Raw genomic sequence first — 23,249 nt, forward strand, 5'->3', positions numbered from 1 at the left:
TGTGGTCAGAATACTAAAGTGTGGACCTGAACATGTCCCTTTTACAAACTATGGAATACTGGCATAGTTGCCTTAAAGAAAACTTAGGGCCATTCCTTGGCAACTTTGACTTGGATGACTGCACAAAGTAAGGACAGGGCCAATGGCCCACTCACCATAGAACCAGAGAGAATGCATTCCCTCTCACTGATAGCTCCCAGTAGTGGTAGAAGTGATGGAAGTTGTATGGTGTTGCATGTTGTTTCCATGCATTCCACTATTAAATCCTAAACATTTCCAGACACCTCATATTATGCTCTACGTCAGTGGATAACTGAGAGAATGACCCCAGCCTCTTTGGAGGGATTGAGTGCAGCTCTTCCCTGATCCCTGTGGCTCCCAGCTGAAGGATACAGATGGTTAATAATATAATTTCGTGCATCTCATTAGGTGGCATGCTGGGTAGGACAGACCTGGCAGTGCCAGCGTGGCGTGAGCCCCAGCCCAGCGGGTACAGTAGGTCCTCCAGGAGGAACTCATTAGGTCTCTGTGGCTCTGCCCAATAGGCCCTCACCTCACTGTCTGTGGCTCTGCCCAATAGGCCCTCACCTCACTGTCTGTGGCTCCGCCCAATAGGCCCTCACCTCACTGTCTGTGTCTCTGCCCAATAGGCCCTCACCTCACTGTCTGTGGCTCTGCCCAAAAGGCCCTCACCTCACTGTCTGTGGCTCTGCCCAATAGGCCCTCACTTCACTGTCTGTGGCTCTGCCCAATAGGCCCTCACCTCACTGTCTGTGGCTCTGCCCAATAGGCCCTCACCTCACTGTCTGTGGCTCTGCCCAATAGGCCCTCACCTCACTGTTTGTGGCTCCGCCCAATAGGCCCTCACCTCACTGTCTGTGGATCTGCCCAATAGGCCCTAACCTCACTGTCTGTGGCTCCGCCCAATAGGCCCTCACCTCACTGTCTGTGGCTCTGCCCAAAAGGCCCTCACCTCACTGTCTGTGGCTCTGCCCAAAAGGCCTTCACCTCACTGTCTGTATACATGTACATGTGCCTGCGACATGGCCTGCGACATGACCTGCGACATGGCCTGCGACATGACCTGCGACATGGCCTGCGACATGGCCTGCGACATGGCCTGCGACATGACCTGCGACATGGCCTGCGACATGACCTGCGACATGACCTGCGACATGGCCTGCGACATGGCCTGCGACATGACCTGCGACATGGCCTGAGACATGGCCTGCGACATGGCCTGCGACATGGCCTGCGACATGACCTGCGACATGGCCTGCGACATGGCCTGCGACATGGCCTGCGACATGGCCTGCGACATGACCTGCGACATGGCCTGCGACATGGCCTGCGACATGACCTGCGACATGGCCTGCGACATGGCCTGCGACATGGCCTGCGACATGGCCTGCGACATCGGTGGCTTTTGTCAGGTTCTTGGTCATTTATTGCATGCGAGAGGACTGTATTTGTTGTCTGTCTGTGAGTATTGGGAACATTGAAGGCAGTAAGTTAACATGGTCTTCATATACAGTGGGGCAAAAAAGTATTTAGTCAGCCACCAATTGTGCAAGTTCTCCCACTTAAAAAAATGAGAGGCCTGTAATTTTCATCATAGGTACACTTCTACTATGACAGACAAAATGAGGAAAAAAATCCAGAAAATCACATTGTAGAATTTTTAATGAATTTGCAAATTATGGTGGAGAATAAGTATTTGGTCACCTACAAACAAGCAAGATTTCCGGCTCTCACAGACCTGTAACTTCTTCTTTAAGAGGCTCCTCTGTCCTCCACTCGTTTCCTGTATTAATAGCACCTGTTTGAACTTGTTATCAGTATAAAAGACACCTGTCCACAACCTCAAACAGTCACACTCCAAACTCCACTGTGGCCATAACCAAAGAGCTGTCAAAGGACACCAGAAACAAAATTGTAGATCTGCACCAGGCTGGGAAGACTGAATCTGCAATAGGTAAGCAGCTTGGTTTGAAGAAATCAACTGTGGGAGCAATTATTAGGAAATGGAAGACATACAAGACCACTGATAATCTTCCTCGATCTGGGGCTCCACGCAAGATCTCACCCCGTGGGGTCAAAATGATCACAAGAACGGTGAGCAAAAATCCCAGAACCACCTGAATGACCTGCAGACGGCTGGGACCAAAGTAACAAAGCCTACCATCAGCAAGGGCATTGAAGATGAAACATGGCTGGGTCTTTCAGCATGACAATGATCCCAAACACACCGCCCGGGCAACGAAGGAGTGGCTTCGTAAGAAGCATTTCAAGGTCCTGGAGTGGCCTAGCCAGTCTCCAGATCTCAACCCCATAGAAAATCTTTGGAGGGAGTTGAAAGTCCGTGTTGCCCAGCAACAGCCCCAAAACATCACTGCTGCCTAGTGGTTAGAGCTTTGGACTAGTAACCGGAAGGTTGCAAGTTCAAACCCCTGAGCTGACAAGGTACAAATCTGTCGTTCTGCCCCTGAACAGGCAGTTAACCCACTGTTCCTAGGCCGTCATTGAAAATAAGAATTTGTTCTTAACTGACTTGCCTAGTTAAATAAAGGTAAAATAAATAAATAAATAAACTGCTCTAGAGGAAATCTGCATGGAGGAATGGGCCAAAATACCAGCAACAGTGTGTGAAAACCTTGTGAAGACTTACAGAAAACATTTGACCTCTGTCATTGCCAACAAAGGGTATATAACAAAGTATTGAGAAACTTTTGTTATTAACCAAATACTTATTTTCCACCATAATTTGCAAATAAATTCATAAAAAATCCTACAATGTGATTTTCTGGATTTTTTTTTCTAATTTTGTATGTCATAGTTGAAGTGTACCTATGATGAAAATTACAGGCCTCTCTCATCTTTTTAAGTGGGAGAACTTGCACAATTGGTGGCTGACTAAATACTTTTTTGCCCCACTGTACATGTTAGAGTGATGGTACACTGTCCTTACTGTATAGCAAAACAGCCAAGCTGAGTGTCAGCATGTTCTGTCCTCAGAACCCTGACAGAGATGCTGTATGTTCAGTATATTATTCAAAATGCAGCTAGACAGGTTGGTGAAGTGATTGCATCCAAAGCTCCAAGAGTCAGTCCAAAGGGACAGATCTTTTTTGCCAATGTGTTCCACAGAAGAGGCGTAGATGGTTGAGTACAGTAACAGAGGAAAATGGCAGCAGCTGCTAATGTCTGGCCAACCGCTATGGTGACACACAATCAAACCACCAAGGACACCAGGAAGGTCACACGTCCATCTGTTCCTCCTGGATAGTAACAGATTAAGAATGCCTCTTGTTCTCAATCGGCTGCTCACTTTGTGTCGCTCCAAACATGTTTGTGGTACAAGTTTTGTTTGGGGTTTAGGGATGACAACAGTCACTATATATTTTCTTAGGACTATCCTTTCATTGTGAACTTGTTTGTGCATGAAAGGGTTAACATATTAAAAGGTAGGGTTCAGGCGGCAGATTCTCTTTGGAAGGTAAATAAACACAGTGTTTCCTTTAAGACTGACACCTCCATCCGACCCTCCCTCTAGTTTCCTTCCCTCTATTGACAGGTGCATCTGTTTTTCCCAGTACCATGGCAGCCCTTATAAGGCTGGAGAGAGCCTGCAAGATGCCTAGGCCAGCAGAACCCTGGAGGTATTCCGGCCATGACACCCCTCTAAGTCCTCTGTACACAATGACCGGACAGCCTGTCATGGCTGCTATGTGCTGTGTGAGAGGCAGAGGCAGGTGGACGTTAACCCTCTACCTACCAGACAGGCCACTGTGTATCATATGATACAGTATTATGATAGTAGTGAAAATACATTATGCAATCAACAGATGCTATATTTAAAGCTATAGATTATGCATTTAATTATGTCCTGCTTCGTGAGCATAGATATGCTGGGTATAAGTTTGAGTCTGTGGTTGGTGAGGTGATTCGATGCTCTCAGTCAGGGCTGAGTGAAATATTTGGTCTGTCTGTATTTGGTCTTTGGCAGTGCTCGGAGCCCTGTCCCTGTGCTGGGTAAGCGGTAAGGTTGTGGGGTGCTGTGCCGCCCCCATGCCAAGGGAGGGGTGTCAGCCGTTGGCACACTGGCAGGAGACTGCAGCTGTTGTTTGTACCAAACTGGGTAGAACAGCAGACACAGACTGCTTGGAAGAGAAACCTCTCTCTCTTCAGTGCTGCTGTCAGATGGCCATTCCTTACATAGCTCTGATTTTTCACAAGCAGCAGCTATTGGGAGAGGAGAGGCCTTTTGCACCAGTTCTGTCTTGTTGCTCGCTCTCTTTTCTCCTCCGGTGGTGTGGCTTGATATCGCCACTAAGAGGGGCTTACAAGCACGGAGAGTGTCCTGGGAAATGCTCCGGATCGCTGATTAAGCCTAGGGAATGGTGGCACTGATCCAAACCCTAATCTCATCTGATATGCCAGCACTTGTCCTCAGAAATAAAACTCTTTCTTCATATTGACGTACAGCGGCAAAGTGCAAATGAATCATTTTGTCCATGGACATGACATGGCATGTCATTGCACCTTAGCTTTTCTCTCCTCCACACTGTGGAAGCATATGAACTGTAGCTTGAAAGCTTTTCGGAGCCGTTTTCGTAGTTTCCTTTCTGCAGCAGTGTGAAGGAGGTCTTTACCACATGTGATATGAGTTGACTATATGTGTTCATTAAGAATGAACATGAGTCTGGTTTCAATCTGAGATCATAACAGGATTTGGCAGCTGACAAACTAACACATGAAAGTGTGTTTCTGTTAATACACCACATCTTACGTGGAGCAGAAATGAGATTTTCATACAGTAATTTCACTCCTAGAACATTACAGGCACCTCAGGTAAATGAGGCTCTGCAGAGGGGTGATGTTAATTTAGCACATGAGTTGCATAAAAGCCCGTGTTTAAGATTAAATAAGGGGGAAGGGCTCCACTATTCTTCCTGCAGTCTTAGGGAAAAAAGGCGCCTAAAATAGTTATTTGGATGTCCCTATTGGAGAACCCTTTGAAGAACCTTGTTGGTTCCAGGTAGAAAGGACCATTTGCTTCCAAGTAGCACCCTTTTTGGTTCCAGTCAGAACCCTTTTTGGTTCCATGTAGAGCCCTTTCTACAGAGGGTTATAAGGGTTATCCTATGGGGATAGCCAAATAACCCTTTTGGAACCCTTTTTTCTAAGTGTGGAGAGTTCTCACAGTGGCTCAGTCCCAGTGCTCTGCAGACATGAATCATGATCAATAAGGAGAGCAGTGGGCTCCACATGGTAGTCTGGGTCTAAGTGATCATGACTTAAGCCTAGTGAGGGTCAGAATATTCACAGAATATTCACATGCAGTATTCTGGATTTGCAGGCAAATTGTTGTAGCTGTATTTTAATTCTGTATTTTCAGAGAGCAGTTTTTGATAGCAATTATTTTTCAATTGTTCTGTCTAAAATGAGCCATCTGTTTTGGCTCTCGTTCAAATACCTAAACCTTGGCTCACGAGAAGGCTATGAACTTCTTATGCTTTGCTCAAACATAAATGATATGGATGTAATTAAAGCAACTCTGTGATATCATTTTTTACACCTAATTAGCAATCCAATGTGGAATTCTTTGTGTGATACAGTCACACTCCTCAATGCATGAGAGATGCTTTGCACACAGTTTCACTCTTTCCATGCTCTCTCTCTCACTCTGTTGAGCATTAAGAATGAGAGCTTGTCAGAATGTTAGGGGATGTGACTCTTCTCTCTCTTATGCAATATGCCTGCAAGCGGTGCAGATTCCTTCATTAATACTGGAGAGTTACAGGCTCTTAAAGAGTGATTGCAAGGGCTGTTTGTGTGTCAAAAAGAGTCTATCTGAACATATTATTCCTCTATTTCTTGAGAACCGTGGAAGCCGTTGTTCCCAGTGGATTACCACTTCCAGTGTGTGTTTTGTCCATTAAGAAAGCATTCTAAACTGTATTTGTTTTTATACTAAGGGGCCCTCCGAGTGGAATATGGATTTCTTGGAACAACTAACTAGTGAGTGAGTGACTGCACTGCAGTCTCACAAACTGTGGCCCTGCTCTCGGTTTCCTGAGCCAAAACAATACCAGAGCACCCGCTAAAGAGTTTCTATCCAGGCTCATTAATGGACGCTATTATTAGAATTTGCTCTCTTTTCCACTTAATCTATTAGAGGCTCTTGATTCACATCCATTAATCTTTTCTCATTCATGTATGCATATTCTCTTCCCTCACTGAGACTCAAGTTCCTCTGGTGTTTGCCTAATGACAGTCAGGTCTGGTCAGTTCTGCATCACTTGCTCTTCAATGCATTCTAGTGAAAGCACAATTTAGTCAACAGAGTTTATTTTGTCTTACGTTCAGATGAAAACTAAATGTTTGAGTGGTACATACAGCCTCTTATGTAATCCTGCTCCCACGGTGGGCGGTGTTAATTATTTACAACAAAGAGTATATTTATTTACCCAAACACAGAAACCAAACATTCTACATGTTCTAGGTTCATTCACTGATGATTTGATGGCAGAAGAACCACTGGTTCGGATAACACACAGAAAACAAATGTGCAAAGATGTTTCTGCCAAAAGGCTTGTGTGATCATGTGATCTCTGCATGTGATCATTTTCTTGTTTTAAAATGTACTTTAAGGTAGAAACAGTTGTTCTGTCTTGTAATGGTGCCCCGTTTTAGTGACTGTTTTAAATGGATACTGGCTTCAATTACGTCTTTTGCTAATCAGCAATTTCAGGCATTATGCTCTACACAAATGTACTTTACAATTCTGCATGTTGCTTTTGTGCACAACTGGCTGTAGGCTATGTACAACTAGCTTCAAGGAGCATGTTTTTTCTCCATTACGCCATAGTTGCTGCCTGAAATGCCTACACATTCACGTTTGTGAAACAACAGTGGATGACCCATATGGTACTCGTCCTCCAATTAACCTATATTTATGTTAAAATATTGGATTTTAAAAAATATAAGCAATAACAGTGTCTCATATTTGTAGGGTTTGGGTAATTTACATAGCTAATTATATGCGTGCACCTTAGTTTTTACTGCAGTATAAGATGAAAGCGAGTGCTGGGAGCGATAGTAGCTGTTGATTCAGCTGTGACATACCATTGTATGTCTCATAACTGTTTATTTGGCCGTGTATTGTGGGGGTTCTTATCTGTAGCTAGAGAGGTGATTGTTCCATTATGTCACTAGGTCCTGCTTATCCTGCAGCCTGCTTGTGTTTCACTGGGCTCTATACAACACAATGGAGTGCTCAGTTACTTGTTGAAGTGTGACACTGATCTGTTGATGAAATACTAGATAGCATTGATTCTTTCATCCCTCTGTTTCTCATTATTCTCCAGATTCTGATATCCATTTTTTCAATGTTCTGATGCATCAGAATGGTTATAGCTGAATAATGCATCAAAAAGAGATATAAACTGCTAGTGCATTTGCAAATACTCTCACATTGATTTCATAGCATAGCATGTAATTGATTTCAGAGCATATATAGCTCACTTCAGCCCCAGTCCAGACATTGTGTGACATGTGCTGTACTGGTCCTTCTCCTGATCAGCTCTGAGATGGTGTCAATGCCCTGTGCCTGCTTTCACTTTGTTTTAGAACAGTTGCCACAGGAAGTGACTCTGGGTGGGGGGTAAACCAGCCTTATGACTCATTGTTCTGTAAATCTACCATTAGAGTAAAGAAGAAATGACAGTCCACACATACGTATATAGTACTACGAATACAGTACAATGAGTACATAGATAGTCTTGCACACTGTAGCAAGACATTGTATTCTCATATTGTCACACCAAAAAAGTACCATAACAATCCTTAGCAAACAGTTTTACCCAACTGTAATGGATTGCTATTCCCATCTTAAATAGCAGTCACAGTACATTTGTTAAGGGAATTGCTCCTCATCCCAGGATACAAGGAGTTGACTTTGATATCGTCACTCACAGCAAGAATGAAAGGCTCATAAATTCTGAAATGGACGTTTTATTTTGGTAAATGTGCAGGATAATTATCTGAGACTATTAAAACTTCCCAGAGGGTTGGGAACACTTAACGTTGCGTGCCGTGGCAAGCTATGCAGCTTTGAAATGGTGCGTTGGAGATTTGGCAGATGACTGTTGTTGTAGTGTCTCACAGTCCCATGACTGCTTCTGTCTCTGTCTCTCTCTGCAGGGAACGGCTTTGTCAACCCTAGGGGCTCTCCGGGACTCCTGGGCGCAACCAGCGGGAACGGCCTGGGGAAAGTCATGCCCACCAAGTCTCCACCGCCCCCTGGAGGGAACATGGGGATGGGCAACCGCAAGCCAGACCTGAGAGTGCTGATCCCCCCATCCAGCAAAGGCATGATGCCCCCACTGGTGAGTAGCCTACAGTCCCCACTCCTCACTGCACATGAGCTGACTGGTAGAACACTGCGTGCATCTACCTCGGGGCTGCACCGATTTTGGCTTCTTTGTACCTCACATGTGTGCAACAGAGGGAGTTTTATTTTCCCCCTCACAGGATTGTGATGGTATTATTGTGGTATAGTGTGCAATGTTGGAAATGTTTTGGAGCAGGAGAAATGGTCCTCCTTGCTTGAGGATATCAGTGCTGTCTGAGGACCTCGTGCTTCATTTCTGGTTTACTTGCAGCCTAGATTCATTTATTACATCAACAGAAATCGGCGAGCGGCATTCGTTCTCATGCTGCATTTGTATTTGATCACCTACAGGAGCTAGACTCTGGACAGTGACAAGAACACAAACAGCACAGCAGCTAGCTAGGCTATACTGTATCTCTGAGGCCCAGGGATACATTTATAATCCTTGCGTACATTTTACAAAAATATTGTGATTTCTAAACTTGGCGCATGCCAAACTTACACTCTTCCCGCTATACGGTAAATCAGACCTATCGTAAAACTGTGCAGGTGTGAACGAGCATTTTAACGCCGCCTAAAAAATGACCATTATTAACCTTTTATGGTAACAATAACCCCCTTATTTGATGCATACTTTGGAAGTATTGGAATTAGGCCAAGAGAGTATCTAAAGGAAATAGCAGTGGCAACGTGATCAAATGTTTTTGGAGGTGTTGGAATTAGGCCAAGAGAGTATCTAAAGGAAATAGCAGTGGCAACGTGATCAAATGTTTTTGGAGGTATTGGAATTAGGCCAAGAGAGTATCTAAAGGAAATAGCAATGGCAACGTGATCAAATGTTTTTGGAGGTATTGGAATTAGGCCAAGAGAGTATCTGAAGGAAATAGCAATGGCAACGTGATGAAATGTTTTTGGAGGTGTTGGAATTAGGCCAAGAGGGTATCTGAAGGAAATAGCAGTGGAAACGTGATCAAATGTCTTTGGAGGTGTTGGAATTAGGCCAAGAGAGTATCTGAAGGAAATAGCAATGGAAATGTGATCAAATGTCTTTGGAGGTGTTGGAATTAGGCCAAGAGAGTATCTGAAGGAAATAGCAGTGGCAACGTGATCAAATGTCTTTGGAGGTGTTGGAATTAGGCCAAGAGAGTATCTGAAGGAAATAGCAGTGGAAACGTGATCAAATGTTTTTGGAGGTATTGGAATTAGGCCAAGAGAGTATCTGAAGGAAATAGCAGTGGCAACGTGATCAAATGTTTTTGGAGGTATTGGAATTAGGCCAAGAGAGTATCTGAAGGAAATAGCAATGGAAACGTGATCAAATGTTTTTGGAGGTGTTGGCAGAATGTTTCCTTTTGTAGTGACATTTGCTGTATCTGACCGTTTCTGAAACAATGGAAAATTGTTGTGGACCTGTAAACAGATCGTTTGAATTCAATACTGTTTTGCATGTACTTTTTCCCGAACCAAAATATGCGCTGCCCGTGAATTCTGAAACATTGTCTGTTCGGGAAAAAATGTAAACTACAATAGGCCTACTTACAGTGGTAGTCTACACATTTCAATGTGGAAGATCAACTGTCTGTTCACCTGTTCAATTCTACTGTAAGTTATAAACCACGCTCCCTTTTGGATGATAGAGTAAAAACGATTGAAATTATAATAGCCTATCTAATAGGTCCAATTATATGAGAGATGCGCATGGTCATTTGTTGTACGGCCACTTTGGGATTATGAACTCATCGTGGCCAGAGAAAGTGACGAATTTATGCTGCAATGGTTATGATGTAAATAAATGAAATACTGTCTACTCAAGAAATTTCACATTACAGTATTCAGGCATCAAACGTCAATGGAAAAGGTGAGCCGTCTGTTCTACCATTAAATTAAGCTACGCTTCGGATTTTGGCTATGAATAAGAGGGTCATCATACAGTATATTCCCCATTTGCACAAGGCTACTATAGGGTCGTTTTTCCTTCTTGCAATGCAATGCAATACTTCAACCACTAGAAAATGTGTAGTCCTACGCATGGCCTAAAGATTGCGGGACGACAAGCACATTCTCAAGTCAAGTTACTTTTTTTATAAATGCCAACTTTTGCGTGTTTTGGAGCATATTCTGTGCGTACACAACGTTTATAAATGAGGCCCCAGGTGCGTTAACAGTTACTCAATTATAAATATTGAAATTAGAGGCCCTCTCTAATTCTGATAATGAATGTGCAGAGAGCTCTGACCACATTGAGCATCTGAGGCTGCACTACACTGCCATGGCCATAAATCTAAATGGGAAGAAAAGGTTTCAGACATTAACCAGTCATTGACTCGTTCCAACCTAACTCCCATTGCTGATAGCTGGAGCTCTCAGCAATGGGAGTTCCTCCAAGACACTTGTATGGTAAATATACCTGGGGTTACCATAGCGTGGGTACCCCTGATACATCTACCAGCCTGGAGCAAGGGATCAACATGTGTGTGTTACCATGCCAACATCTGGAAGTGGTGGAGCTCCCAAACCAAACCACAGAGCTTCCAGTGTTGGAGAGTAGTGAACTACATATAGTAATTTAACTACATTTGCAGTAGCTTGGTGGTAGTTGAACTAAATTCAAATCTAGGTAGTGTTTTCAGTAGTTAATTACTGTTTTACCATGTAGCGGTGTAGCTAACTACTGGAACTACACAATACTTTTTTAAAGTAACTTTAGTTAAACTTTTTTTCCATATGGGTGGCATTAGTGTAGCTTAACTTCTTTCAGTGTGAAGTAATTGGTAGCTTGGTAAACTATCTTCTCAGAGTAGCTTCCACAACACAGAGATTCACACATCACAAGGACAAAGCAATTAAGGCTGCGTTTAGGCAGGCGGCCCAATTCTGATATTTTTTCCACTAATTGGTCTTTTGACAAATCACATCAGATCTTTTCACATCAGATCTTTTTCAGAGCTGATCTGATTGGTCAAAAGACCAATTAGTGAAATAAGGATCTTAATTGGGCTGCCTGTCTAAATGCAGCCTTAGTGTTCGTTATTAGAACTATTGAGCAGGATTACAATGTTTCAGACAGAGAGATTCTAGAAGTCCTGAATGTGTCAGTACTATTGAGACAAAAGGGAGGGCCTGCTCGGCTCTGCTCTGTCAATGTAAACGCAGCGTTCCAGATGGGTTAAGGCAGCGTTGTGGGCTGGCAGGTCTTCAGACAGCCTGTCATTAGGCCATAATGGTATTAAATTAATCACATCTCAGTGTGACAGAGTGGGGATGAAGGCTTAATCAGGGGCCCAGAGTGTGAGCCAGATAATATCTTGTCGCCCTTGTCGTGTCTTCCTGTCGCTATTGATTGAGTGTGGGTATTATTAAGACAGTCCTGGCCAGGGCACAGTCAGTCCCTCAGCACAGGGAAGAAGGAAGAAAGGCTTCCAGTTCTAGCAGAACAGTAGGCCTCACATACAGAGACTCCTATAATCTACCAGGTGAAGCAAAAATGCACAATATGCAGGTGTCAATGTATTACATTGACTTGTACCTCATTGACTACTCTACTCTATAGATAGCTACAAATATTTTATGACATTACAGTTTGCATTGAGTTGACCTAACTAGTCAGATTTAGTTTCTTGAACTCAGTTTTATTTAAAGTAAGTGGAGAGCCTTCCAAATGAGTCAAGCTATAGCCTCAGGATTGATGATGTAATTAGATGGATGCATGAGAGGTTAAGCACTTATTCAATGTGAGTCCAAGTCATTAAGTGTGTTTGCTGACTTAAACCATTCTTGCTGTAGTGTCTTTAATAATTGACTCTAAAGTTGACCCATTTTGGTTTTACACCAGTAACCTTCTGAGTAGCAAATAGTTATGGGTTCAAAAACGATAGGTCTTACTCTGAAATGGTCACAAACCCAAGCTAAAGTGTTATAACATGGTCATTTAGTATTCACTTTTATCCAAAGCATTGTACAGTATTGCCTTTGACAAAGAAAGGAAAGGTTTTGCAAGGTAACATGAATAGTAGAGGGCAGAGTGAATATTTAAGTCTAGAGGACAGAGTGAATATTTAAGTCTAGAAGACAGAGTGAATATTTAAGTCTAGAGGACAGAGTGAATATTTAAGTCTAGAGGGCAGAGTGAATATTTAAGTCTAGAGGACAGAGTGAATATTTAAGTCTAGAGGACAGAGTGAATATTTAAGTCTAGAGGACAGAGTGAATATTTAAGTCTAGAGGACAGAGTGAATATTTAAGTCTAGAGGACAGAGTGAATATTTAAGTCTAGAGGACAGAGTGAATATTTAAGTCTAGAGGACAGAGTGAATATTTAAGTCTAGAGGACAGGCACGTCTAGATTACTTTTACTCGTGGAATACAATCAGGCAATTAAGACGTTGGTTTTCAACATCAAAAGGGTGACTGTAGAAGCCACCCTGACCTTCTCTTGTAACCCTGCCTCTCTTCTTCTCTTCTGTTGAGAGCAGTCGGAGGAGGAGGAAATAGATTTGGTGAGTTTTGAGAAAAATGGCTGAATGAACACACTTTCAATTTCATCATAACAACAACAAGAGGCAAATAGATCAGTAATAACATGTTCAGGAGTAAAGGCTGTTCTTGAACTGTAGATTTGAATACCTTGAGTTTATTGAATTTATTTGATTGAATGGATTTTGTTTTTATAAAGACTAAATTGAGAATTGAAGAGCAGCGTCAGTGTTTCACTGCATGTTATGAACCTGGCAAGATGCCTCAACCTGTCTAATGTCCTGTGCCCCACAACACCGCCACTCCCATGTGCACCGCCACTCCCATGTGTTGTTCAGGGAATGCTTTAATGTTTCTGTTTGTTTGTGAGTGAGCACACGATGCACACATTCACTAGAACTATTAGACAGATCATTATCACTCCTGCGTCTTGTTACTTCAAGAAAGTAGTTTGGACACACATCGTTACGTACAGGTGAAGTCGGAAGTTTACATACGCTTAGGTTGGAGTCATTAAAACTCGTTTTTCAACCACTCCACAAATGTCTTGTTAACAAACTATAGTTTTTTCGCAAGTCAGTTAGGACATCTACTTTGTGCATGACACAAGTAATTTATCCAACAATTGTTTACAGACAGATCTATTTCACTTATAATTCACTGTATCACAATTCCAGTGGGTCAGAAGTTTACATACACTAAGTGTCACGCCCTGACCTTAGAGAGCCTTTTTATTTCTCTATTTGGTTAGGTCAGGGTGTGATTTGGGTGGGCATTCTAGTTTTCTATTTCTTTGTTGGCCAGGTATGGTTCCCAATCAGAGGCAGCTGTCTATTGTTGTCTCTAATTGGGAATCCTACTTAGACAGCCTGTTTTCCACCTTAGTTTGTGGGATCTTGTTTTTGCATAGTTGCTGTGGAGTCTGCAGTACTTTACGTTCGTTTGTATTGTGTTGTTTTTTGGTGTCATTTGAAAATAAAGTAAAATGTACGCCTACGACGCTGCACCTTGGTCTCCTTCTAACAACGGATGTAACACTAAGTTGACTGTGCCTTTAAACAGCTTGAAAAATTCCAGAAAATGATGTCATGGCTTTAGAAGCTTCTGATAGGCTAATTGACATAATTTGAGTCAATTGGAGGTGTACCTGTGGATGTATTTCAAGGCCTAACTTCAGACTCAGTGCCTCTTTACTTGACATCATGGGAAAATCAAAAGAAATCAGCCAAGACCTCAGAAAAAGATTGTAGACCTCCACAGGTCTGGTTCATCCTTGGGAGCGATTTCCAAACGCCTGAAGATACCACGTTCATCTGTACAAACAATTTTACGCAAGTATAGGACCACGCAGCCGTCATACCGCTCAGGAAGGAGACACGTTCTGTCTCCTAGAGATGAATGTACTTTGGTGTGAAAAGTGCAAATCAATCCCAGAACAACAGCAAAGGACCTTGTGAAGATGCTGGAGGAAACAGGTACAAAAGTATCTATATCCACAGTAAAACAAGTCCTATATCGACATAACCTGAAAGGCTGCTCGGCAAGGAAGAAGCCACTGCTCCAAAACCACCATAAAAAAGTCTGACTACGGTTTGCAACTGCACATGGGGACAAAGATCGTACTTTTTGGAGAAATGTCCTCTGGTATGATGAAAAAAAATAGAACTGTTTGGCCATAATGACCATCATTATGTTTGGAAGAAAAAGGGGTAGGCTTGCAAGCCGAAGAACACCATCCCAACCTAGGATTAAATGTCAGGAATTGTGAAAAACTGAGTTTAAATATATTGGACTAAAGTGTATGTAAACTTCTGACTTCAACAGTAGAATTGTTTTAAACAAAAGGTTTTGTAATATGTATAAAATTACAAAGTAATTTCCAAAGAACAGATTTCAAATCTTGGATTGTTCTTCATGGGGAGGGGCAGATTACTTCATTGTGGATTATGTAATTCTTAGAGAAGCTTGTTTTTGGATGATGTCATCTGTTTGGAGAGAGTAGGAGCAACGGATATTTCCAAGGAAGTTATCAAACTGTCATGATGCAATATTGCCTCAAATGAAACCTCAACTGCACTATATTACAAATTGCCACACCAGAGCTGCCCAGATCACAGAGTAATCATTTGATATGACATGCTGTATGTGTTTCCTAGATTGATGCAGTAAAAGGTGTCTCTTGATGTTAATACCCCCCAGATCACAAACAGCCCTGCAGCTCATGCTAACTCTGCCATTTTGCCTCTGTTAGGTGCTAGCAAAATAGTCTCACTTTCACATCAGAACAAACAAGTGTAGCATTAAACGTTTATATTAGAGGGTACATAATGAACAGAATACTATATTCTCAGAAGATTTGACTAAAGAATCCATAGATCTATAAATGACCCAACATTTGACCAGTAAGTTTGTGGTCCTAATGAGTGACTACCATGATTGGCCTTCTCAGAGCTTGTGTGATCCTGTTGCTGCTGCATGAAGGCACTGTGTTTTGTGACTGTGTGCTTGGGACAGCATGCAGCCACTGCACCCAGGATTGCGTTTTTTTTAGGAGATATGTAGTAGCTACTATATGTTATGAAAAATTAAGGACCTGTCTCTCTTTCTGGCAGTAGTTGTAAGAGATCTGTTTTCTTTTTTTTAGACATCTTTGGTAGTCATTGAATTGACCGTTTTTTTTATTCACAGTCTATAAACAATTTGAGTGCTGAAGAGCATTTGCCTTAGCTTGTAAGGAAATCTGAATACAACAACGAGTGCATGTCAGCACAAAATCCCACTATTGTGTAAAACGGTTTTCTATTTCAAAACGTTATTCCTGTTTCTGATAATCTGTTTACAGATTTACCCACAAACAACATTCAATTGATCAATATTGGACAAAAACAGTCTTTAAGTCTTTATGGGATATAGTTTTTTTCTTATTACACATATTGTCAAACAGTCATCATATAATACAAACATGGCTCAATACTTTATCTGGATTGTAGCTACATGTGACCTGAAGCTACAGTGCTACCTCTTGGTGGGAAGTAGTATTGCATTTGTCATTGCTAAGTTATTATAGTCTTATCATATTATGACTTTAAAAAAATGCAGTGCAGCTAATTTATGCACAACACATCTGTAACATGTTTTTAGCTATATCAATTTACCATCTTGCACTTTGGGTTCACTACAGTAAGCCTTCACAGCACCCTACAGGGTTGTTTTGTTCATTAAACCTGTTTTCTTTGTACTGTTTACAGAACACCCACAGGATAAGCAGCTCCCAGTCCCAGCTACTCGCCACCCCAGTAGTGTCTGTCACCACCCCCAGTCTGCCCCCCCAAGGCCTGGTCTACTCAGGCATGCCCACCGGCTACAACACCGGTGAGTCTACCCCTCTGTCCCCTGCCACGGCGCTGCCTGTCTGGCTGTTACTGATTGGTCTGGTCTCCTGTGGTGAGAGGTGCCGCTGCAGTAGCAGTGGGAGGGGGAGTGTGTGTAACTCACTGTTCTCTGGTGCTGTTGTTGTTGCAGAGTACTCCCTGAGCAGTGCAGAGATCTCCTCCCTACAGGGCTTCGGCTCTCCAGGGCTCTCTTTGGGCTCCATGTCGGCATGGCAACAACATCAACTGGGCCAGGCAGCTCTCAGCTCTTTGGTGTGAGTAACACACTAGCAAACACACACACAAACACATAGACACCCACACATTAATAGAATATTCAGTGCACACATTATATACACGTTCAAAGTACATAGCTTGGACTCTTTCAAATGTCCATTTTCCAACCACCACTCCAAGCACCTGATCTATGTTACTATCCAAATGGCCACTGACCCCGTGCTGTTCCTCTCTACAGGGGTGGTGGTCACCTACCTCAGGGCTCCAACCTCTCTATCAACACCAGCCAGAACATCAACATCAAGTCAGAGCCCATCTCCCCACCGCGGGAGCGCGTCACCTCCTCTGGCTTCCCCCAGCAGCAACAGCAACAGCAGCAGCAGCAGCAGGCGTCCAGCCGGCAGGACCTGGGCCGCTCGCCTGTGGACAGCCTCAGCTCCTCCTGCAGCTCGTACGATGGCAGCGACCGCGAAGACCACCGGCCGGACTTCCACTCCTCGTCCATGGGGTTGGGCAGACCCCCAGCCGGAACCGAGGACAACAGGGAGAGCCCCTCTGTCAAGCGCATGCGCATGGACACCTGGGTGACATAGAGTCACTCAGTCAGGCCTCCAGTCACCAGCTAGTCAGACGGAGGGAGGGAGGTGGTAGACTTGGGGGAGAGATGGATGGGGTAGGAAAGGTCCTTATAGTTATCATTATAATATTATTATTTAACTCCATTTCATTTTGTAAGAAGGAGAATGGCAAATAAATTAAATACGTCTCACATTAATAAGAAAAACAATCAAGAAGTTGGACTGAATTATGTACACAAACAGATGTTATCAGGTACTGGGTGCGAATTAGATGTTTGCAGGAGTCTGATGTTCAAAGAAAAAAAAAAGAAGAAAAAAACGAATCTAGATTATTGTAGTCACTGGTCTAGTCTGGCACTTGTAGTTGCTGTTTTCGCTGTTGTGGTTGCAAGTTACAAACAATCCAAAAAGTCAAGAGTGTTGCCTGCTGGCTGAGGGCCCCTGCTTGTGGCGTCCACTGTTAGAGCTCATGTTTCACTACATGGTGTAAACTCATACGACTTTAATCTCATACAACTTTGTCTCAATTTGTCTCTTCTATGAACTTATTAAATCAATAGATGTGGAATCAAATTTTAAAACAATTTCGACCTCAGAGACTAAAAATAGTTGTTTTTCATTTGAAAGAGGTTTCCCTTGTGTGGTTTTAGACAGGAAAAGCCCTGTATGGGAAGGACATGGCTCAGAGTCATGTGTTTAGTTCTAAAATAAATAGGAAAAAGTATATTGCAATAATAACATTCATTTTATAATCTGATATATGGGACATTAACATGATGGGAAATTGTCCAGTTGAACTGGTAACATGGTAATAGCAAGGCATCTTCTCATTGCTCCAACAATTCATTGGTAATGTAAGCCAAAGCTGTACTGTACGTTTCTTTCTGTTATTTTGTAGCTATGGTTTCCTAGCAATTCTCTCAAAAAACAATTGTTCATTTTAGTTTTGTTTTTACTGTGCTTTGTTACAAACATTATAAAGACATGCAAGCCAGATCTTGAATCAATATCTCAAGCCATGAACACTTGCTGTTCTGTTTGTTAAATTAAACATTTGAGCCAAACACTTTCTTTTGTTATGTAAATAGCAACTTTAATATATATATATATATATATATATCACCTTGGTGTAAGTACGTATGTATTGTACCATCACCAGATTCAAGAAAAAGGTATATTTTTGTGGATTACTGCCATGTTTACAGGGCGAGATCCTTATTAAGTAGATTATTCACTGGTTAATATTTACTATTTTATTAATTATACTGTACTTTCTTCAAAATTGAATTACTACCATTATAGTCAGTGATTTTCTTTCCAGAGAGTAGTTTTTAAGGTTGTTTTCCCTTTAATAGTGGTGAATGTCTGTCCTTAAGAAATTGTAATAACAGTGATGTAAGGTTAAAGTTCCACTATATCTTATGTTGTGAAGGATAATCTCAACGCTGAGGAAAATATGGTTTAGGGTTAGGCTATTTACCTGTAGCTGCTGAATACACTGCCAACTTTCAAACCCAAGGTCCCATCTCAGCATTGAAAAACCATCCATTGTGATTGTGCTTTGCTCGATTGAAAGACATGCCATTTCATGAACCATGCCAATAAACCTATTTGGGTCGCTCCACGAAAAGAGTGCCTTTTGCGTCACTTTGATATTTGAAGTAGAAATTGTGCACCAATATTGCATTTTAAACGCCTGTTATGTTAAATTAAGTGCACTTTAATATACACTGAGTGTACAAAACATTAAGAACACCTTCATAATATTGAGTTGCACCCCCTCTCCCCTTTTGCCCTCAGAACTGTCTCAATTTGTCAGGGCATGGACTCCAGAGGGATGCTGGCCCATGTTGACTCCAATGCTTCCCACATTTGTGTCAAGTTGGCTGGATGTCCTTTGAGTGGTGGACCATTCTTGATACACACAGAAAACTGTTGAGTGTGAAAAACCCAGCAGAGTTGCAGTTCTTGACACAAACCGGTGCGCCTGGCACATACTACCATACCCCGTTTAAAGGCACTTAAATCTTTTGTCTTACCCATTCACCCGCTGAATGGCAATGATACACAATCCATGTCTCAATTGTCTCAAGGCTTAAAAATCATTAGTTAATAACATGTCTCCTCCCCTTCATCTACACTGATTGAAGTGGATTTAACAAGTGACATCAATAAGGGATCATATCTTTCACCTGTATTAAGCTGGTCAGTCTGTCATGGAAAGCGTTTTGTACACTAATATACTTTTTAATATGAATAAAGGCTTTCTAAAGTGACCGAAATCTGCATGTCCCGTGTCACTTCAAGGAAGATTTGAACCCACTTAATCCCAAAAATCTGCATGTCCCGTGTCACTTCAAGGAAGATTTTAACCCACTTAATCCCAAAATCTGCATGTCCCGTGTCACTTCAAGGAAGATTTTAACCCACTTAATCCCAAAATCTGCATGTCCCGTGTCACTTCAAGGAAGATTTTAACCCACTTAATCCCAAAATCTGCATGTCCAATGTCACTTCAAGGAAGATTTTAACCCACTTAATCCCAAAATCTGCATGTCCCGTGTCACTTCAAGGAAGATTTTAACCCACTTAATCCCAAAATCTGCATGTCCCGTGTCACTTCAAGGAAGATTTTAACCCACTTCATCGCAAAATCTCTCCAAGTTTCACCATCATTGTAAAGCCCAAGTTATTTCATTGCTTTGACAAAGTCATTCCTGGAGATTATTTATTTCATGTGATAATGATTAATTTACATTCATTTAAGGTCAACCCAGTTACGGAACTGAACTCTCGTTTTAATATGGTGAAACTATTCTTTTTTAAATATACATTTTTTCAAAATAAATATTGAACATCTAATGGTCAAATCATACAGTAAAAGCAGGTGAACTGGTTCTACTCTTTTTGGCAATTATCTGGTGTTTTGTGGTGGAAAACTGAGTGGGTTGAGCATTATACGTCAACCTTCTTACTCATAGATAAACAGGCTAGAATTATTATTTTATTTTTTAAATGTGTGAAGCTTGCATTCAATTGCCACTCTCTGTTGCACACAACAAGCTTCCATTCCCCCTGTCACGAGGGGATTTATGGCTGATTAGTTTTTAGTTTTATTCAGATTGTTCAGGGTTGCTGCAGCACCCTCAGCACCCGTATTTCCCACACTAACATCTTGAGATGATGTATGCTCTTTATGACAGAATCTAAAAAGTAGGTGGAATCAAAAAAAAAAATGTATACCAAGTTAATACTTCTCAAAAGGCACCGAATTGGTGGAACGACCCATTTATGGTTAATTAAATGATCCATTAATGGATCACTCTCTGGTGAAAATGTTCACACTTATGAGTAAATTAAGTTGCAAACATTGTAAATAGCATAGCCTAAATGTAATCCTCAGTCATGATTATGTATAAAATTAATCAGTTTTATAAATTGGCACAGCAAAATACCCTATGTTCGAGGCCCATCACTAGTAGGAAATGAACAACCCTGAAATCATGATCCCATAAGTGTGTAGTACTGGTGAGTGGCAGCAGCCATTTTCTGTTTCACTGTTGTATATTTGCCTGTGTGGGCATATCAGACCATGCAAGCATGTACGTCATTGTCTGTTACATGTAGCCTTGGCTTGCATTATACCCCATCCCCACAGTGGTAAAGTGTCAGACAATTCAGCAGCTAATACATACTAGAGACAATGCAACAGAATAGACTTGATCCAACACTGCTGGATTGCACACATTTGTACGAGAAGTTTGCTGTACAAAAGGAGTATCTCTTTACGTTTGCTATATTTTCCCTTGTGTGTTTCTCCTCCACGCCTGTCCTCCACCCCTTCATTTGATCCATAGCAGTTGGCAATAAGCCAATAGTGATCTATGCAGTTTCCAACTCATACTCTGCCCAGATGCGGACCCTTAAAAAACGTCACTTCAAGGGTCCAATCTACTATTAAATGTTATTGCATGTCCCATAGAGTCAGGGAGCTGGATAGCCAGTTGCACATAATATTTTATCAATGTCTACCTTTTTGAACAAATTATTTTCCTCAGTCTTGATCAATTCTGAATTATTTTAGACATGCATAAGAAACGCAGCATAACTGATTTAATATCCATTTGAACACATGTCAGGTTACAGAACAGCAATAATACCATTACACTATTCCAACAAGACTTTAGCAGTCTTTTATTCATAGCTTCATTACAAATGGCATGCACACTTTAGCACTTGATAGGACATCAGGGAATTTTTCTAGCTTCACTCTTTATATGCACGGTTAGAAAATAGCCTTATCCCAAAGAATGACTCATGTTATAAATCAAGAAAAGCCTCACATAGCTCCAAACTAACGCCGCTAATGCAGCTGACATACATTACAGAACATAGAGACTGGTTCGTCTTTCCCACTCTGCCCTCCCGTGAAGTAAGATTCACACAAGGAATGTATAGAGAACGTAAAGTGATACACTTGCTCTTTTGGTCTATGTGCTGTGTAAAAACCTGCACAACTATTGAATGTGAAAGAACAGGATTATATCAGACAACGGAACTTTGTTGAAAGAGCGTTCTTCACTTTGCTGTGCAAGAGTACACTGCTTTGCTGTATGGCTTTTATAAACAGAACTATGTATTTGGTAATTGTTTGTAGTTAATAGTTCACTTCAAGAAGCTGTTTGCGGTTTGGATACTCAAACCGTTTGGCGGCACAAGCTGGACTTTGTTGCCATGAATGAAACAAAATCAAGAGAGAATTTTAAGTTGATCTGCATTTTATTTCCCTTGAATGTGTTGTTTTATCTTCATTATACAATAAATATTCTAGTGAACTTTTTATTGAATGACTAAGATACCATGCTAGAGATTGTTGTAAAAATGTGTATTCTACATTCACTAAAGTAAAACTATTGGCTTCTACTGTCTATTTTAGGTTCTCTCACTTATTCTGTAAATTAAGTGAACAACTTTCTTACCTAGATTTTGTCCACCTGTGATGTCCCAAACAGTAGAGGCTGTCAGCATTATTAAACACCTCAATATGTGCTCAAACACTAACTCCATGTGCCTTCATAAGGGAGTGATGGAGAGGAGTGTCATAATTATTCACATGCATCATTTTATATAGATCAGCCCAAGTTGGCTCTCATAATACATAAGTGCAGTAAGTGCATTTTGAAACTGAATAGTTCACATTGCTATTACTGATTTAGTATAACTTTCACTGATATTTTGGGAAAACTATGATGTAGACAGGCAAGAAGGTTGAACTAGTGTGGAAGAGTGCAGTACCAATACTTACCAGCAGGTGGTGTAAAAGCAATCTATTCACATCCATATCTAACACTGGAAACTCCTGCATAGCCTGACCATATTCATTCAATTTATTTACCACCATGAATATGCTAACATTATTACGACCAGTAAATAATGGACCCTACTGTCAGGGGTGTGTGAATCATAAGGAGTCAGATGGAATCAGGTGCAAAATTTAATTTAGCTTATTTTGTTTATTTACAGGTTTTGGGCTAGGTGAGCTGGATCCATGAGTAGGCCTATTTACAAAATGTTTACGAACTCTGTCCTAGAATGAAGACTAAAATAACAGACAATAGGCCTAAACTAAATAGCCAATAACTGAAGCTATGACTGGCTTCTGCAGATCGCCTCCAAACAGTGGCGGTGCATGGGTAAATATCAGTTGGGAAGCCAAGCCAAGTCAGTGAAAAAGCCATAATTACAACCTGTTGTCATAATTGTGTTGTTTGCTTTATAACCCATTTCTTCATACGCCACCGTGATATACAATAAGGCAGAGACAACAAAAACACTACAGTCATACAGTGGCGGAATAAATTCAACTACACATACGTTGGTTTCATCACAAAGTCCACAAAGTAAATATTGCATGTAACAAACAGGTATGACCAGCAGCATGGTCAACTACTGATTTAGAACCCCGGAGTTACTGCAATCAGCAGAAAGATAACAGCAGCACTGCCTCAGCTATTCCAGCACCATTTCAAGTTAAACATTTACATCATCATATCAACAAGGCTATATGCTTTGTTTAATACAGTGAAAACAAACTTGAAGATACCTGAAACAATTTAGTCAAATCAATGTTGCTAAATATCATGCGGCTGTCCACGGTATTGAATTGTGTGTGTGTGTGTGTGTGTGTGTGTAAAA

General features: G+C 41.5%; 1 protein-coding gene across 6 annotated transcripts in view; it reads left to right on the forward strand.

Moving 5' to 3' along the window:
- The window catches only part of LOC110495445 (myocyte-specific enhancer factor 2A), a 97,677-nt gene extending 78,993 nt beyond the window's left edge, over positions 1–18,684 (forward strand). For all 6 annotated transcript variants that reach the window (XM_036954863.2, XM_090206620.1, XM_090206622.1 and 3 more), the window contains exons 7-10: positions 8,206–8,390; positions 16,117–16,240; positions 16,391–16,514; positions 16,715–18,684. In XM_036954863.2, the coding sequence (XP_036810758.2) occupies positions 8,206–8,390; positions 16,117–16,240; positions 16,391–16,514; positions 16,715–17,069 (788 nt within the window). In that variant the 3' untranslated portion in view covers positions 17,070–18,684. The remainder of the gene's footprint in view (positions 1–8,205; positions 8,391–16,116; positions 16,241–16,390; positions 16,515–16,714) is intronic.
- Positions 18,685–23,249: the final 4,565 nt, after the last annotated feature.

This window comes from Oncorhynchus mykiss, chromosome 2, assembly GCF_057628025.1.
Source record: "Oncorhynchus mykiss isolate SJ-2025 chromosome 2, ASM5762802v1, whole genome shotgun sequence".
In the NCBI taxonomy this organism is placed as follows: domain Eukaryota; kingdom Metazoa; phylum Chordata; class Actinopteri; order Salmoniformes; family Salmonidae; genus Oncorhynchus; species Oncorhynchus mykiss.